Below are 19,666 nucleotides of genomic sequence, written 5' to 3'. Positions count from 1 at the left end.
AAAAAACGACCGTTCAAGACCGACCGTCCAAAACCGGCCGTCCAAGACCGACCGTCCAAAAACGACCGTTCAAGACCGACCGTCCAAAAACGACCGTTCAAAACCGGCCGTCCAAAACCTACGTCCAAAAAACGGCCGTCCAAAACCGGCCATTCAAGACTGACCGTCCAAAACCGGCCGTCCAAAAACGACGTTCAAGACCGACCGTCCAAAAACGACCGTCCCAAACTGACCGTCCAAGACCGACCGTCCAAAAACAACCGCCCAAACCCGACCGTCCAAGACCGACCGTCCAAACCCGACCGTCCAAACCCGACCGTCCAAGACCGACCGTCCAAGACCGACCGTCCAAGACCGACCGTCCAAGACCGACCGTCCAAGACCGACCGTCCAAAAACGACCGTCCAAGACCGACCGTCCAAGACCGACTGTCCAAAAACGACCGTCCAAGACCGACCGTCCAAAAATTACCGTCCAAAAATGACGTCCAAAACCGACCGTCCAAAACCGACCGAGTTGGGGACAGATCATGTGGGACTGAGTTGAGATGAGTAAACCAGAGTACGTCCTAGTGTGCCATTTGACCAGATGTTTCACCGGGTGTGGACTCTTGAATGTTTGAGTGTGAGTCTAGTTTTCATGTTTCCAGAAATGGAAAAGAGTCCAGATAGGAGCTTGTTGGGTCATCGGGGTTTCCCGGGCTGGATTTGGGGGTCAGGCAGAGAACCGCTGGGACCTGGTGTCCTGCTGGACGGCTGGAGGACGGTTGGGGGACGGCTGTATGTCAACTGTAGTCAGGTCTGCTGACAGGTGCGTTTGATCGGCTCAGACTTTAATCCATATTTATGAGCCGCCGCGGTTCATCGACGGCCGTCTGGAAACGGATCCTCACTTTCATCTGGACGGTGGGTGAGCTGTCGGCTCTGCTGTCGGCTCTGCTGTCGGCTCTGCTGTCGGCTCTGCTGTCGGCTCGGCCGTTTCCACGTTTGATAACCAGCGTTTCTACGACATCACTGTCAGCTTAACGTCCCGGCTCCGAACAAAGACCCGAGCTTGCACTAACGTGCCGACAACCGCCGGCCTAATTTCTTTAAAGTTTCATCAAATTAATTCCATGTCTGATAAATCCTCCAGAACCTCCTGGATAAAAGCTCCCGTCCTCCTGCTGCTGCAACCAGAATCAGAGGAATCTCCATTTGTGAAATGTTGGGAAACAGTCGTAGTAACACGGTCCCGTGTGGGACGGAGGGTCCATGCAGCCGCCGTTGGGTCGGACCAACCAGAGGTGTCAGTAGGACGGGCCAGAACTGCCTACAGAACCCCCTGATGAAGCCCCGAAATGGAAAAAGTGGCCTAAGTGGGTTCCTTAGGGCAAGTTCCCCACAAACAACCCATGAGGTGTCCAGAATGACCCGGGGTGTTTCGGTCCTGGTGTGGGCCAACCCACTCAGGGCCGTGGTTACTGTTTACTGATACCCCTTTTCCACCAGACCAGTTCCAGGGCTGGTTCTGGGCCAGTTTGGAACTGGGATTTCTGTTTCCACTGACAAAGAACTGGCTCCGGGTGAGAAGAACCGGTTCCAAGGTAGCATCAACTCTTTGCTGGGCTACAGGAAAGAACCGCTAATGTAAGCAGAGGGGGCGGAGTTATTCAAGTAAAGGCTGAATTATGGTTCTGCGTCAAATCGACGCCGTGCCTACGCCGTCACCGTGACGCCGTCACCGTGACGCCGTGGTGAACCTTCAGACTTCTCCGTCACTCCATTTCTCTGCGGTGCAGTACCCCCCGCCACCGCTAGTTTGCGATCTTTTCCTGAATGGTTTATCCGACTTTTCCGGTCACAGTGAATCAAAGAGATAAGGACAAATATTGTGCAAAAAAACAAAACAAAAAAAATCACACATACACGAAGAAAAGAGGCTGAAAGTTCTCGACTGCTTTAAACCGGAAATGCGTTGCTACCAAGTGAACCAACCACAGCCCTCTCGGTCTGCGTTTGGTCTGTGTCGCCTCGACGCGTAGTTACAATTTTTGGAACGTACGCGTCAGCTACGGCGTAGGCACGGCGTCGTTTTGACGCAGAACCATAACTCGGGCTTGAGTCCAACGGCAATAGCAAGACTGGGAGACGGAGACATTTTCAAATAAACGCTGTGCTCAGAAAACCTGTCGATGATGACAAAGACTTTGGATCTGCCATTTTCTGATCCCAATGAAGCAGCAGCTGTACAATCGCGAGGTCGTTCATAGTTGTTGCTTCAACTTTCACGCAAACGCAGAGACGTAACTGACGTTTGCAGAGACGTAACTGACGTTAGCAGAGACGTAACTGACGTTAGCAGAGACGTAACTGACGTTAGCAGAGACGTAACTGACGTTAGCAGAGACGTAACTGACGTTAGCAGAGACGTAACTGACGTTAGCAGAGACGTAACTGACGTTAGCAGAGACGTAACTGACGTTTCATAGACGTAACTGACGTTAGTAGAGACGTAACTGACGTTAGCAGAGACGTAACTGACGTTTGCAGCGACGTAACTGACGTTAGCAGAGACGTAACTGACGTTTGCAGAGACGTAACTGACGTTTGCAGCGACGTAACTGACGTTTGCAGAGACGTAACTGACGTTAGCAGAGACGTAACTGACGTTAGCAGAGACGTAACTGACGTTAGCAGAGACGTAACTGACGTTAGCAGAGACGTAACTGACGTTAGCAGAGACGTAACTGACGTTAGCAGAGACGTAACTGACGTTAGCAGAGACGTAACTGACGTTAGCAGAGACGTAACTGACGTTAGCAGAGACGTAACTGACGTTAGCAGAGACGTAACTGACGTTTCATAGACGTAACTGACGTTAGTAGAGACGTAACTGACGTTAGCAGAGACGTAACTGACGTTTGCAGAGACGTAACTGACGTTTGCAGCGACGTAACTGACGTTAGCAGAGACGTAACTGACGTTTGCAGAGACGTAACTGACGTTTGCAGCGACGTAACTGACGTTTGCAGAGACGTAACTGACGTTAGCAGAGACGTAACTGACGTTAGCAGAGACGTAACTGACGTTAGCAGAGACGTAACTGACGTTTGCAGAGACGTAACTGACGTTTGCAGAGACGTAACTGACGTTAGCAGAGACGTAACTGACGTTAGCAGAGACGTAACTGACGTTAGAGACGTAACTGACGTTAGCAGAGACGTAACTGACGTTAGAGACGTAACTGACGTTAGCAGAGACGTAACTGACGTGGCTCCTCTTAGCACCCGAGCTGTGGAAAAACAAACCGGTTCTCAGCTGGTTCCCAAGTTGAACGAGTTTTGAGCCGGTACTGGCCCAGAACCAGCCCTGGAACCGGTTTGGTGGAAACGGGGTGTGTTAAGTCCTGCTGAGGGATGTCTGCAGAAAACCCACCAGGGACAGAGTTGTTGTTGGCCCTGTGTTGCCAACCAACAACAGGGCTGCCTGGGTTGTTTGGGCCGTCTCTGAGAGCTTATTGAGGGCTTGTTCCAGGACCCCTTGCTGCCCCTAGTGTCGGGTTTGCCTATGGAGCGCCACGTGGGTTGTTTCCTCTGGGTTTCTTACAAAAAACCCACGTGAGGAGCAAGAACACCAGAGTTTTTGTAGACCCTCCATTGGAGGGCCTCCAATCAATAACCCACATGATGCCTGTTGTTGTTGTATATGGGGTTCCCGTTGACCACCCACATCGGGAGCCTCCATGCTGGGAGTGAACTCTGGCCTGCAGGGGGTCATCCTGGGGTCGTCCTGGGGGTGGTTCTGGCCTGGATGGTGGTGGAGCTCTGCACCACGGCTTCACCGCTGTGGTGTGGACTCCTCTATCCGTCCGTGGGGGGTGGTTTCTGTGGATGGATGGTCTCTGTGGAGGCCCCCCTTGTGGGACCTCCTGGCGTGGATGGATCCCTGATACCGTTTCCTCACCTGGATCCTCTGTGCTCAGCCACGTCTACACCCATATTTATATACCGGTAGATGCGTGTGTGTGTGTCTGTGACTGTGTTTCCAGCATCAATAACCCTTTTAAATCCCGAATATTAGCAATAACCTGGTTTTGCACAGCCATGTAAACACCAATAACCCCTTTGAATAACCTGAATTTGCCCATATTCTGGTTTTTAAAAACCTGAATACGAACCCTGGGTTACTCCTTTTAAAACTGAATATTGGGTCATGTAAACACCAAACTGAATATCCCCATCAAACGGAACAGGAATCTGTTTTCTGCACATGCTCTGTTCACAAGGAATCCTGGTCTTTTGAGTCCAGGAAGTTCTTATAAACACGGAGAAACCAAGACCAGGAGGAGACTAATCACTTCATAAATGTAATGAAGGATATGAACATTTCTGCATTTGTAGATGGTAGAAAGTACCGGGATAGAAGATTTACAAGAAGGTGAGAGAAAAGTTGAAGCAGCATTTGTTTTGAATTTGGATCCAGGAAGAAGAAGCGGAAATGACGGGAATTGCGTCATGATTTTCTCCGTGCGTCGCTGGTTTGATCCAGATATCCTGAATGATTAATTACCATGTAAACGGAATATTCCCAATGTTTCAGTAACCGGAATATTAGCAATAACCTGAATTTTGACTGCATGTAAACATAGTCAGTGTGTGTAACTTGTGTGAACTATAGTGTGCTTACGTCTGTGTGTGTGTGTGTGTGTGTGTGTGTGTGTGTGGGGGGGGGGGGGGGCATTAATACGTTTTACGTTTTTTTTTTAACGTTTTATTTAAAGCACTTTGTGTTGCATTTTATACATGCATGAAAAGCGCTACATAAATAAAGATTGATTTGGTTTGATTTGGTTTCAGCTCTGCCAATGTTTGTGCTTTTAGATCTGATCATGATGTTTTTGAGACATGAACAACTTGTTGTGGTCAGAAGTTCAGTTCTGGACTGGTTTCAGCCAGACCGGACCGAGAGGGCCGTTCCTTCTCTTTGTGGTGTGGTGTACCTCAAGGCTCCGTATCGGCCCCCATGCAGGTTTCAATCCTTGCTGTTTTATATAATGTAAATATAATATTTCTTTTGACTGTTCTTCTGATGACGTCAAGATTTATTTACTTACAAGAAGAAAGAGAAGATTTGATTAGACAAAAGTGTGTCTAGGTTTCCTGCTGGGCGTTGATGGTTCTGAAATTGTGGAAACCATGTTGAGGTCAAAATCCTGAAAATAAAAACCTAGATGAAAGGAAAGTGTAGGTGTGTGAGGCTCGTTGCTCTGCTGCTGTGGACGTGTTGGACGTGTTGGACGTGTTGGACGTGTTGGACGTGTTGGACGTGTTGGTCTCCGTGGGCTGAACTGAAGCTGTTTCTTCTTCAGCTGTCGAGCCAGCAACAGGAAGAGCCTGATCGTGACGTCCAGCACCTCCCCCACCCTGCCGAGGCCGCACTCACCTCTGCATGGACACACAGGTAACACCAAACACACAGGTAACACCAAACACACAGGTAACACCAAACACACCACACAGGTAACACCAAACACACAGGTAACACCAAACACACAGGTAACACCAAACTCACCACACAGGTAACACCAAACACACAGGTAACACCAAACTCACCACACAGGTAACACCAAACACACAGGTAACACCAAACACACCACACGGGTAACACCAAACACACCACACGGGTAACACCAAACACACAGGTAACACCAAACACACAGGTAACACCAAACTCACCACACGGGTAACACCAAACACACAGGTAACACCAAACACACAGGTAACACCAAACACACAGGTAACACCAAACACACAGGTAACACCAAACTCACCACACAGGTAACACCAAACACACCACACGGGTAACACCAAACACACAGGTAACACCAAACACACAGGTAACACCAAACACACAGGTAACACCAAACACACAGGTAACACCAAACACACAGGTAACACCAAACACACCACACGGGTAACACCAAACACACAGGTAACACCAAACACACAGGTAACACCAAACTCACCACACGGGTAACACCAAACACACAGGTAACACCAAACACACAGGTAACACCAAACACACAGGTAACACCAAACACACAGGTAACACCAAACACACAGGTAACACCAAACACACAGGTAACACCAAACTCACCACACAGGTAACACCAAACACACCACACGGGTAACACCAAACACACAGGTAACACCAAACACACAGGTAACACCAAACACACAGGTAACACCAAACACACAGGTAACACCAAACACACAGGTAACACCAAACACACCACACGGGTAACACCAAACACACAGGTAACACCAAACACACAGGTAACACCAAACACACAGGTAACACCAAACACACCACACAGGTAACACCACACACACCACACGGGTAACACCAAACACACAGGTAACACCAAACACACAGGTAACACCAAACACACCACACAGGTAACACCAAACACACCACACAGGTAACACCAAACACACCACACAGGTAACACCAAACACACCACACAGCATAAGCCTATAGCAGCATATCTACCACCAAGCTATATTTGAAACTAACTATTATAGTTTTGTTCTATAGCTGCAACTATGACTACTGACTCTAACACACTAGAGTTTACACTACCTAGAGATTTACCAACACCAGCTAGGAGTTTAAACACTAACTAGAGGCTTTACTAAACAGAAAGGTTTTAAGTTTAGTTTTAAAGGTGGAGGTGGTGTCAGCCTCCTTAACCCAGATTGGAAGTTGGTTCCATAGTAATGGCGCCTGATAGCAGAACGCCCGCCCTCCAAATCTACATTTAGATACTCTAGGAACTACGAGTAAACCTGCACTCTGAGAGCGGAGAGCTCTGCCAGGAACATAAGGCACTATCAGGTCTTGTAAATACTGCAGAGCTCAGCCATTTTGGGCTTTATATGCAAGTAATACAATTTTAAATTGGATTCTGAATTTTACACACCACACAGGTAACACCAAACACACCACACAGGTAACACCAAACACACCACACAGGTAACACCAAACACACCACACAGGTAACACTAAACACACCACACAGGTAACACCAAACACACCACACAGGTAACACCAAACACACAGGTAACACCAAACACACCACACAGGTAACACCAAACACACCGCACAGGTAACACCAAACACACCACACAGGTAACACCAAACACACCACACAGGTAACACCAAACACACCACACAGGTAACACCAAACACACAGGTAACACCAAACACACCACACAGGTAACACCAAACACACCGCACAGGTAACACCAAACACACCACACAGGTAACACCAAACACACCACACAGGTAACACCAAACACACCACACAGGTAACACCAAACACACCACACAGGTAACACCAAACACACCACACCTGTGCGACTGACGGCTGAAACGGCTCTTAGGGATTTGTTTATAGAAGGAAGAAGAGTTCACCGGCCTGGTCATCCGTCCGGGTTCTTCTCCACCTCTTACCAGGAACTAATCCGGCCGTAAGCTCTTAGCTGTGTTTAATGTATTTGAGCCGCTGTCCCTACCAAACCTTTCTGAACGGTTGGGACCAACCAAGGTCCAGAACGCGTCCTCCTGTCCCTGGATGTTAGGGGTGTAGAAATATACCGTGCCACGAAATTTCGCGATACAAAAACGTCACGATACATGTCGTGGAGGTGACAAACTGTAGCTGATATTGGGTTATTGATATGAATATATTGTTTACTAGTAACATCCTATTGGTGCAGCGGGATCACGTGACGACCTCGACTCGACACAGGGACGAAAATCTGACTCCACTCAGAAGAAACTTGTACCGTTTTGTGGTCCCGATCACGGGACTCTTGGGGGGTTTTGATTACCAGCATTTGAACCCATGTACATCAAATGTTTTGCTTTTCTTTCTTGACTTGTATCAGCTTTCATTCCTCAAAAAGTGTAGCTGAGTTAAGGACAGTTATTCCTGTGGACCAGGGTCAGTCCTTCTAACAGTAGCCGGACCTTCCCCTCAGATTTTAGGACCCCCCCCCCCCCCCCCCCCCCCCCAGACGGATTAAGTGGACCAATAACAACATCTGGAACAGGTGTTGCCAGGGTTTCTCTCATCATCTCATCCCTCTGTCCTCCAACCTGCGGTGGCTGCTGTGTTGCCATGGTAACGCCTCCATCCGTCCGTCTGCTGCGCTCCAGACGTGACGAACTCTGCCGTCCCGTCGCTCTGCTTCTGTCCAGTCGTCTCTGACCCGGACGCCGTCGTCATGGAGACGCGAGCAGCAGCAGGAAGCTCCTGCAGACCCGAAAGCTGAAAAAGCTTCATCTTCCCTTCATCTTCCTCAGGACCTCTGTAGTTCTAGCGGATTCATTTCTGGTTCTGCAATCGGTCTGGACACAAGAACCTTTCATCCAAAGACGCCGTGTGGAGCTTCTGAGACCCGGAGATGAAGGAAAATGTAACCCAAGGTTGGCCCTGTGAACAAATTAGCCCGACCCGGACATCAGTGTGTTTATATCCGGGTCAGCCTGGGGTCACTTCCTCTTCCTCCATCCACTTCTCTGATCAACGCTGGGCTGGAGCAACGTGGGCAGACGGCGACCTTAATGGCTCTTTAAAATGCTTATATTCAGCTATCAGCGGTCAGGGTTTTTTAGTTGAAACCTTTGAATGGGTTTGGACTAACAATCCCTCTTCAATCCTTGATGGCGCTGCCTTGGACTCAATTAAACCTCCACAACTGGCGGCAGGATCAAACCTTGTTGAACATTACTTGACTCTTGTTCCTTGATTCAATGGACAAAGAACTCTTTAAGGAAGAGAAACTTCCAAAAACTCAGAACTTGAGACTTGTGTGTTAACTTGAATTTTGTTTACTTATTGTGTGAAGCATTGCAATACAAATTATTATTTTCAAACTTAAGTTGTGTCTGTGGTTTTCATATGAATTGGACTCCTCATTGAACCTGCGTTTCCTGTCATTTCAATTTAGCTAACATGATTGGCTACAAAAAGGTGTTGGTGCCGGAGCTTGGAGGAGTTTTGGTTAGCAGAATCACTGAAGAGGCATCCTCACGTAACCATGGAAACTGGTGCTGAGGATTCTGGGAGTTCTGAGCAGCTGCTGAACCTTCTTCTTCTTCTCTGCTTCCTGTCTGCAGGTACCAGCCCCCTGGACAGTCCCCGCAACTTCTCCCCCAACGCCGCCGCACACTTCTCCTTCATCCCGGCCCGCAGGTGAGAGACACACACACACACACACACACACACACACACACACACACACACACACACACACACGATGGGATGAACCCGAATCCGGGGACATGAAGTGAAAACTGATGACATTACAAGCTCAGGTCTGGATGATCTGGATCTTATAAAACCGTTAGAGACATTAGAAACATCGTTACAAAGATCCGTCGCCGTGGCGACGGGGGACGATCGCACTGAGGCCGACGTTCAAACAGGATTCATTAACCCATTAACCCTCACCTGAGCAGCTACTGGCTGTGTGTGTGTGTGTGTGTGTGTGTGTGTGTGTGTGTGTGTGTGTGTGTGTGTGTGTGTGTGTGTGTGTGTGTGTGTGTGTGTGTGTGTGTGTGTGTGTGTGTGTGTGTGTGTGTGTGTGTGTGTGTGTGTGTGTGTGTGTGTGTGTGTGTGTGTGTGTGTGTGTGTGTGTGTGCGTTGGGGACTAGTGCACATACTTGACAGATTGGTGTCAGAGTATTAATTTAAACTTCACTCCTGACGATGAAAACAAACCCCAGCAGACCTGAGCCTCATTGAGATGTCGTCTCCATGGTAACAGTCGGGCCGTCGCCACGGCAACCAGCTGGAAACTGGTCCCCCTCCAACACCGGGACGACAGTGACGCCTGCTGGCGGAGCGAGGAAGTACACGCCGGTCTTTGTTCTCGGCCGGCTCTGCGGGGGATTAATTTAACCGTTTTATTGATTTATTTAAACTTAGGAAACGCTTTTATTTGTAGGTGTAGAAGAAGAACTCGCCTGCAGAGCAACATTAACGTTGACCTAAAGTCCCGGGAGCCAATCAGATCAGTTTATTTGTTACGGTGTCATAACGAAGGTCTAAATCAAACCGTTGTCTTGTTTCCTCCACAGTCACGGACACCGGGCCGACAGGTAACAGTTCAGCTCTGACCCACTTCCTGTTTCCTGTTTCCTTCCTATCCTGCATGGCTGCACACACACACACACACACACACACACACACACACACACACACACACACACACACACACACACACACACACACACACACACACACACACACACACACACATCCTGAAACCATAACTGCAACTACGAATCTGGAAACTTAACTGGATGAACGTTTCTATTTTACACTTCAGGACGGGAAGTAGCGCTAGCAGGAAGTAGTGATGACAGGAAGTAGTGCTGGCAGGAAGTAGTGAACACAGGAAGTAGTGCTGACAGGAAGTAGTGTTGACAGGAAGTAGTGCTGACAGGAAGTAGTGCTGACAGGAAATAGCGCTGACAGGAAGTAGCGCTGACAGGAAGTAGTGAACACAGGAAGTAGCGCTGACAGGAAGTAGTGCTGGCAGGAAGTAGTGAACACAGGAAGTAGTGCTGACAGGAAGTAATGCTGACAGGAAGTAGTGCTGACAGGAAGTAGTGCTGACAGGAAATAGCGCTGACAGGAAGTAGCGCTGACAGGAAGTAGTGAACACAGGAAGTAGCGCTGACAGGAAGTAGTGCTGACAGGAAGTAGTGCTAGCAGGAAGTAGTGCTGACAGGAAGTAATGCTGACAGGAAGTAGCGCTGACAGGAAGTAGCGCTGACAGGAAGTAGCGCTGACAGGAAGTAGTGCTAGCAGGAAGTAGTGCTGACAGGAAGTAGTGCTGACAGGAAGTAGTGAACACAGGAAGTAGCGCTGACAGGAAGTAGCGCTGACAGGAAGTAGCGCTGACAGGAAGTAGTGCAGACAGGAAGTAGTGCAGACAGGAAGTAGTGCTGACAGGAAGTAGCGCTGACAGGAAGTAGTGCTAGCAGGAAGTAGTGCTGACAGGAAGTAGTGCTGACAGGAAGTAGTGAACACAGGAAGTAGCGCTGACAGGAAGTAGCGCTGACAGGAAGTAGCGCTGACAGGAAGTAGTGCAGACAGGAAGTAGTGCAGACAGGAAGTAGCGCTGACAGGAAGTAGCGCTGACAGGAAGTAGTTCTGACAGGAAGTAGTGCTGACAGGAAGTAGTGCTGACAGGAAGTAGTGCTAGCAGGAAGTAGTGCTAGCAGGAAGTAGTGTTGACAGGAAGTAGTGCTGACAGGAAGTAGTGCTGACAGGAAGTAGTGCTAACAGGAAGTAGTGCTGACAGGAAGTAGTGCTGGCAGCAAGTAGCACACCGGAAGTAGTGGTGACAGGAAGCAGTACAAACAGGAAGTGATGCGGTACTTACTTACTTACTAGCAGGAAGTCGTGCTGACGGGAAGTGGTGCTAGCAGGAAGTGGTGCTAGCAGGAAGTCGTGCTAGCAGGAGTAACAACCTCTACGTAGTGATTTAAGCTCTAAATCTCAGATGCAGCTTCACATTGGTGGAGTCCTGAAGGCCCATGTGGCTGTTTCTTTGAACTGCAGCTTCTCCGCTCTGACCAGGAGGGTTTCTGTGTTCGTGGGGGTCCTGCTCAACCACCACAAACTATCCTGCCGCAGCTTTCGCTAACCGTAACATAATGATGAACAGTGGTTTCTGTTAAACTGATCCATCCATCGGCGAGAGTCGTCGCGGATGAACTCAGCCTTTCCTGCATCGTTGATTCCATCTGATCCTTGTGTTTCCCTTCCTGCCTCTGTTCGGTTCTTGCTGGATGTTTGAACCCTCGCTCTCAGTTTTAAAGATTCCGTGAAGCTTTAGCCGAAGTGAAATGGTGTCTGTGGTTGTTTTCCAGGACGGATGGCCGACGCTGGTCTCTGGCCTCCCTACCTTCCTCCGGGTATGGAACCAACACCCCCAGCTCCACCGTCTCGGTACATAGTCCCTCAATTTCTTTTACTGTGATGTCTGAATCCCATAAAGAAATGTTTTTTGTTCCACCTGTAAGATATTATTGTATATATTCATATGAAATGTATGTTGACAGACCTTTATGTCTTCCTGAGCCTGGGTATTGTATTACATAAGATCCTTCTGTAGTATTTCCTCTCTCCTCCGACTTCTTCCTGCTCTTCTGAATCCTTTTCCTCCCTTCTTAGAATCAGTAGCACCCAAGGTGGCGTAGGCTGAATAACTGAATAACTGAATAACACTGTTGTGTTGGGTGGGAAGGGAACAAAACAATAATAATAGTAATAATGATAATAATCTAGCACCTGTGTCCAACTGGACTCACATTAGGCTGACCAGCACTTATCCATGCTGGACCCTCCTATGTGATTTCTTGCTTGTGTTGTTCTATCAGATGTGAGTCACTTTGGGTGAAAATGTCTGATAAATAAAACTAGTAGTAGTTGTAGTAGCTCCTCTGGTCGTCTAGAGGAACTGGTCTACAGTCCCAGTTGCAGCTCCAGCCAAATCACAGTACCCTCAGCAGTCCCGGTAACCCAGACTTTAGTTCCAGTCCCAGTAACCCCAACTGTAGTTTCAGTCTTAGTAGCCCCAACGGTAGTTCCAATTCCATTAACCCCAACTGTAGTTCCAATGACAGTAACCCCAACTGTAGTTCCAATGACAGTAACCCCAGCTGTAGTTCCAGTCCCAGTAACCCCAGCTGTAGTTCCAGTCCCAGTAACCCCTGCTGTAGTTCCAGTCCCAGTAACCCCAACTCTAGTTCCAGTCCCAGTAACCCCAACTCTAGTTCCAGTCCCAGTAACCCCAACTGTAGTTCCAGTCCCAGTAAGCCCAACTGTAGTTCCAGTCCCAGTAACCCCAACTGTAGTTCCAGTCCCAGTAACCCCAACTGTAGTTCCAGTCCCAGTAACCCCAGCTGTAGTTCCAGTCCCAGTAATTCCAACTGTAGTTCCAGTCCCAGTAACCCCAACTGTAGTTCCAGTCCCGGTAACCCCAACTGTAGTTCCAGTCCCAGTAACCCCAACTGTAGTTCCAGTCCCAGTAACCCCAACTGTAGTTCCAATTCTATTAACCCCAACTGTAGTTCCAGTCCCAGTAACCCCAACTGTAGTTCCAATTCTATTAACCCCAACTGTAGTTCCAGTCCCAATAACCCCAACTGTAGTTACAACGACAGTAACCCCAACTGTAGTTCCAGTCCCAGTAACTCCAACTGTAGTTCCAGTCCCAGTAACCCCAACTGTAGTTCCAGTCCCAGTAACCCCAACTCTAGTTCCAGTCCCAGTAACCCCAACTGTAGTTCCAGTCCCAGTAACCCCAACTGTAGTTCCAGTCCCAGTAACCCCAGCTGTAGTTCCAGTCCCAGTAACCCCTGCTGTAGTTCCAGTCCCAGTAACCCCAGCTGTAGTTCCAGTCCCAGTAACCCCAACTGTAGTTCCAGTCCCAGTAACCCCAGCTGTAGTTCCAGTCCCAGTAACCCCAGCTGTTGTTCCAGTCCCAGTAACCCCAGCTGTAGTTCCAACGACAGTAACCCCAGCTGTAGTTCCAGTCCCAGTAACCCCAGCTGTAGTTCCAACGACAGTAACCCCAGCTGTTGTTCCAGTCCCAGTAACCCCAGCTGTAGTTCCAACGACAGTAACCCCAGCTGTAGTTCCAGTCCCAGTAACCCCAGCTGTAGTTCCAACGACAGTAACCCCAGCTGTAGTTCCAGTCCCAGTAACCCCAACTCTAGTTCCAGTCCCAGTAACCCCAGCTGTTGTTCCAGTCCCAGTAACCCCAGCTGTAGTTCCAACGACAGTAACCCCAGCTGTAGTTCCAACGACAGTAACCCCAACTCTAGTTCCAGTCCCAGTAACCCCAACTGTAATTCCAGTCCCAGTAACCCCAACTGTAGTTCCAGTCCCAGTAACCCCTGCTGTAGTTCCAGTCCCAGTAACCCCAGCTGTAGTTCCAGTCCCAGTAACCCCAGCTGTAGTTCCAATGACAGTAACCCCAGCTGTAGTTCCAATGACAGTAACCCCAGCTGTAGTTCCAATGACAGTAACCCCAACTGTAGTTCCAGTCCCAGTAACCCCAGCTGTAGTTCCAATGACAGTACCCCCAGCTGTAGTTCCAGTCCCAGTAACCCCAACTGTAGTTCCAGTCCCAAAAACCCCAACTGTAGTTCCAGTCTTGGTAACCCCAACTGTAGTTCCAGTCCCATAACCCTAACTCTAGTTCCAATGACAGTAACCCCGACTGTAGTTGCAGTCCCAGTAAACCCAACTGTAGTTCCAGTCTTGGTAACCCCAACTTAAGTTCCAGTGACAGTAGCCCCATATGTAGTTCCAATGATAGTAACCCCAAGTGTAGTTCCAGTCCTAGTAACCCCAACTGTAGTTCCAGTCCCAGTAACCCCAGCTGTAGTTCCAATGACATTAACTCCAACTGTAGTTCCAGTCCCAGTAACCCTAACTGTAGTTCCAATGACATTAACTCCAGCTGTATTTCCAGTCCCAGTAACCCCAGCTGTAGTTCCACTCCCAGTAACCCCAACTGTAGTCCCAGTCCCAGTAACCCCAGCTGTAGTTCCAATGATAGTAACCCCAACTGTAGTTCCAGTCCCAGTAACCCCAACTGTAGTTCCAGTCCCAGTAACCCCAGCTATAGTTACAGTTACAGTAACCCCAGCTGTAGTTCCAGTCCCAATAACCCCAACTGTAATTCCAGTCTTGGTAACCCCAACTGTAGTTCCAATGACAGTAACCCCAGCTGTAGTTCCAGTCCCAGTAACCCCGACTGTAGTTCCAGTCCCAATAAGCCCAGCTGTAGTTCCAATCCCAGTAAGCCCAACTGTAGTTCCAATCCCAGTAAGCCCAACTGTAGTTCCAGTCTTGGTAACCCCAGCTATAGTTCCAGTTACAGTAACCCCAGCTGTAGTCCCAGTCCCAGTAACCCCAACTGTAGTCCCAGTAACCCCAGCTGTAGTTCAAGTCCCAGTAACCCCAACTGTAGTTCAAGTCCCAGTAACCCCAACTGTAGTTCCAGTCCCAGTAACCCCAGCTGTAGTTCCAATGATAGTAACCCCAACTGTAGTTCCAGTCCCAGTAACCCCAGCTGTAGTTCCAGTCCCAGTAACCCCAACTGTAGTTCCAATGTCAGTATCCCCAACTGTAGTTCCAGTCCCAGTAACCCCAACTGTAGTCCCAATGAAAGTAACCCCAACTGTAGCCCCAGTGCCAATGTTCCCCAGAACCATCTCCAGCCCCAGATTTCCCAGCATCCCCGGCGGTAGCTCTGGTGCTGGTTGTAATCTTGTGCTCCTCCTCTCACAGTCCTCCTGTTCATCCCAGGAGAAGCTGCACCAGCTGCCCTTCCAGCCGACTCCTGACGAGCTGCACTTCCTCACCAAGCATTTCAGCTCAGAGAGCATCACGGATGAGGAGGGCCGCCACTCCCCCGCCATGAGGCCGCGCTCCCGCTCACTCAGGTACAACCTTTGACCTCTCCTGACAAGCCTGTTTACTTTCACGGGGTTGGAGAACCCTTTCCAGATTCATGTGCAGCCACAGCTACTGATATATTTCCCTGGTGGTGTTGGTTAAAACCTGACTAGCAAACTGTTAAAGCATCTGCTTTTATAAAGGTCTGTACACCTGCTGATGACCAGCAGTCCCTGGCTGCAACTCTTAAATCCCATGGAAGCTTGAAGGGGGTAGTTTGGAATGCCCACAATGTTGTTAAGGGTTTCCTGTTTAACTGGTTTTCTGAGGTCTATTGGGAGGTTGTGGGATGGCACGGGTATATGCGTTTAAAATGGAAAATCTACAACAACAAAAAAACAAACACGAGGAACATATCTACCTTAGACACAGGAGGAACACATCTATCTTAGAGACACGAGGAGCACATCTACCATAGACACACAGAACAGAGGTAGGTAACCCTGGACCTACAAAGCCACAGTCCTGAATTTTTTAAGTGTTTCCTTGCTTCATCACCCCCTGGTGGTCATTAACAGACTTGTACAGACCTGGATGAGAAGCTGAAACATTTAAACATTTAAAACATGCAGGACTGTGGCTCTCTAGGACCAGGGTTGCCTACCCCTGCACTAAGAACATAGAGACACTAGGAACATAGAGACACTAGGAACATAGAGACATGAGGAACATATCCACCTCAGAGACACTAAGAACATATCTACCTTAGAGATACTGAACATAGAGACACTAGGAACATACTGTATCTACCTTAGATACATTAGGAACATAGAGACACTAGGAACATATCTACCTTGGGTTCATAGGAACATTTCTACCTTAGAGTCACTAAGAATATATTTACCGTAGTGACACTATACATAGACACACTAGGAACATATTTAACTTAGAGACACTAGGGACATATTTACCTTTAAGAGACACTAAGAACATATCTACCTTTAGAGATACTGAACATAAATACACTAGGAACATAGAGACACTATAGTTAGAGAAATAACAGGAATAATCGTTCAGTTGTGGCTACAAGTACCAAAATTGGCACACATACTCCTTAGGGGTTGCTCTTTTAATAAAACCATTGTGCCAAAAAAAAAAGATGGCGGCCTTTTTTCAAGATGGCCACCATCGAATATACAGTAATATTGCATTTTGCAATAAAATCCAATAGAGTTGTCCTATTGGAATGATCTTGGTGTCAAATCATAACCTTTTCACTATGTAGAATCTAAATTTGGACCCATGGACTTACACTTTGGCTTCTTTGTACCATATATCAGTCCCAGAATCCTAATAGTCTGCAAAATTTGAGTTTTTTTTTGTTATAATTGACACTGGTAAAATGGATGGCAGTGTATACTTTAGTATTGTTAGAGGTTTTGTGTGTGGTTTTTTTGGCCCAATGGTTTTTTCAAAAGAGCAACCCCTAAGGAGTATGTGTGCCAATTTTGGTGCTTGTAGCCGCAACTGAACGATTCACCTGTTTTCTGCCTGTTATTTCTCTAACTACTAGGAACATATCCGCCTTAGATTCACTAGGAACATATCTACCTTAGATTCACTAGGAACATATCTACCTTAGATTCACTAGGAACATATCTAACTTAGAGACACTAGGGACATATTTACCTTAAGAGACACTAATAACATATTTACCTTAGAGACACTAAAAACATATTTACCTTAAAAGACACTAAGAACATATCTACCTTAGATATACTGAACATAAATACACTAGGAACATAGAGACACTAGAAACATACTGCCTTAGATACATTAGGAACGTAGAGGCTCTAGGAACATATTTACCTTAGAGAATCTAGGACATAAGAAAGTCAGTCACTTTTTTTTCTCTTGGTTGGTTGATGTAAAGTCTTAACAAAATTGTTTTCCTGGGAGTTCATCTCACATTTACTACATATCCCTTCTCTGACTTTATAATTTAAACTGTTTGTGTCTTTGCCAGTTTAACCAGTTTTAACTGAACATCTGTTTAAAACCAACTGCTACAACAAAACTGTCCAAGTGAGAACCAACTGACGCTAAAAACACTTCCAATCACAGCACGCATGGAAACACTAGTAGGAGTGGAAAAACCTCTTGACCATTATAAGACTGTAGATCTGTGGTCGTACAGATCTTTCATTTATTTGAAGACTTGTTGTAAAGTATGTATGGTATGATAAATTATTCATATAACACATACCTACCAGAGATAATCTGACAGCAGTTGGGAGGCAATCATGACTTAGAACAAAATAAAAAGAGGGGGAGACAGTGTAAATCCATATTTTATTTAATCACTTGTGTGCCACACAAATATAATAAAACATAAAATAGTTCCAGGTTGGACTGGTGTTACTGTCCTTGCTGGTATCGCTCTGCTCCCCATGAAAAATGTTTATTTAAATATCACACACACACACTTCAGCCGGCCGCCTCTGCTGATTTACATTCACGACTCTCTCCACCAATCAGCTGCCAGCGCTCTCATCATTTTAATGAACACAGCTCTTCCTTTGCAACGTCTGATCCTCCAGAACTTCCTGCTGTTTCTCACAGTAACGACGAGATGTTTCTCGCAGAGATGCCCTCCAGGCGGCTCTCGCTTCCCATTTCGCAGAAATATGTCCGTCTTCTAATGAGCCTTTGTCTGAGCTGGATGTTAATAGCAGCCAGACCGCGGGAATAACAAAGCAGAAGAAGAGACGGCCGCCGGAGGCGCCCAGCACATCCGAGGTCGTCTGAGGTGTAACAAACCTCTCAGACAAGAAAGTTCTGGAGCTGCTTCAGCACCAGATCCATCGCTGCACAAATCCTCCTTCCTGCTGTCACTCAGAATCAACTTCCTCCCTATAGAGGGTCTGCATTGACGTCACTTCCCCACTTACGCCCCCTTACTCTCACTGAGTGGCAAAACATCAGCAAAAATGGCTGCAACTAGTCGAGAAGACGGGATAACAGCTGATTATCGGCTTAAATTAGTGTCAGTTGGACTTGACAGTGACCCGTACAGTTACCAAGAACCAGTGGTCCATGGACATTAATATTTGGTACAGTTACCCCAAGAACCAGTGGTCCATGGACATTAATATTTGGTACAGTTACCAAGAACCATTGGTCCATGGACATTAATATTTGGTACAGTTACCAAGAACCAGTGGTCCATGGACATTAATATTTGGTACAGTTACCAAGAACCAGTGGTCCATGGACATTAATATTTGGTACAGTTACCAAGAACCAGTGGTCCATGGACATTAATATTTGGTACAGTTACCCCAAGAACCAGTGGTCCATGGACATTAATATTTGTTACAGTTACCCCAAGAACCAGTGGTCCATGGACATTAATATTTGGTAGTTACCAAGAACCAGTGGTCCATGGACATTAATATTTGGTACAGTTACCAAGAACCAGTGGTCCATGGACATTAATATTTGTTACAGTTACCCCAAGAACCAGTGGTCCATGGACATTAATATTTGGTACAGTTACCAAGAACCAGTGGTCCATGGACATTAATATTTGGTACAGTTACCCCAAGAACCAGTGGTCCATGGACATTGATATTTGGTACAGTTACCCCAAGAACCAGTGGTCCATGGACATTAATATTTGGTACAGTTACCCCAAGAACCAGTGGTCCATGGACATTAATATTTGGTACAGTTACCCCAAGAACCAGTGGTCCATGGACATTAATATTTGGTACAGTTACCAAGAACCAGTGGTCCATGGACATTAATATTTGGTACAGTTACCCCAAGAACCAGTGGTCCATGGACATTAATATTTGGTACAGTTACCCCAAGAACCAGTGGTCCATGGACATTAATATTTGGTACAGTTACCAAGAACCAGTGGTCCATGGACATTAATATTTGGTACAGTTACCAAGAACCAGTGGTCCATGGACATTAATATTTGGTACAGTTACCCCAAGAACCAGTGGTCCATGGACATTAATATTTGGTACAGTTACCCCAAGAACCAGTGGTCCATGGACATTAATATTTGGTACAGTTACCCCAAGAACCAGTGGTCCATGGACATTAATATTTGGTACAGTTACCCCAAGAACCAGTGGTCCATGGACATTAATATTTGGTACAGTTACCCCAAGAACCA

General features: G+C 47.3%; 1 protein-coding gene across 7 annotated transcripts in view; it reads left to right on the top strand.

Annotated features, from left to right (window-relative positions):
* The window catches only part of mast2 (microtubule associated serine/threonine kinase 2), a 125,085-nt gene that overhangs the window by 64,925 nt on the left and 40,494 nt on the right, over window positions 1-19,666 (top strand). For 5 of the 7 annotated variants that reach the window (XM_061738894.1, XM_061738893.1, XM_061738897.1 and 2 more), the window contains 5 exons: window positions 5,350-5,441; window positions 9,168-9,243; window positions 10,131-10,151; window positions 11,934-12,012; window positions 15,367-15,521. In XM_061738894.1, coding sequence (XP_061594878.1) covers window positions 5,350-5,441; window positions 9,168-9,243; window positions 10,131-10,151; window positions 11,934-12,012; window positions 15,367-15,521 — 423 coding nt within the window. Of the gene's footprint in view, window positions 1-5,349; window positions 5,442-9,167; window positions 9,244-10,130; window positions 10,152-11,933; window positions 12,013-12,136; window positions 12,150-15,366; window positions 15,522-19,666 lie in introns of those variants that run through there. The other 2 variants (XM_061738896.1, XM_061738900.1) reach the window with 2 other exon arrangements.

Source organism: Cololabis saira, chromosome 13 (genome assembly GCF_033807715.1).
Source record: "Cololabis saira isolate AMF1-May2022 chromosome 13, fColSai1.1, whole genome shotgun sequence".
Classification (NCBI taxonomy): Eukaryota; Metazoa; Chordata; class Actinopteri; order Beloniformes; family Belonidae; genus Cololabis; species Cololabis saira.
This window is presented reverse-complemented; position numbering and strand designations above follow the sequence as displayed.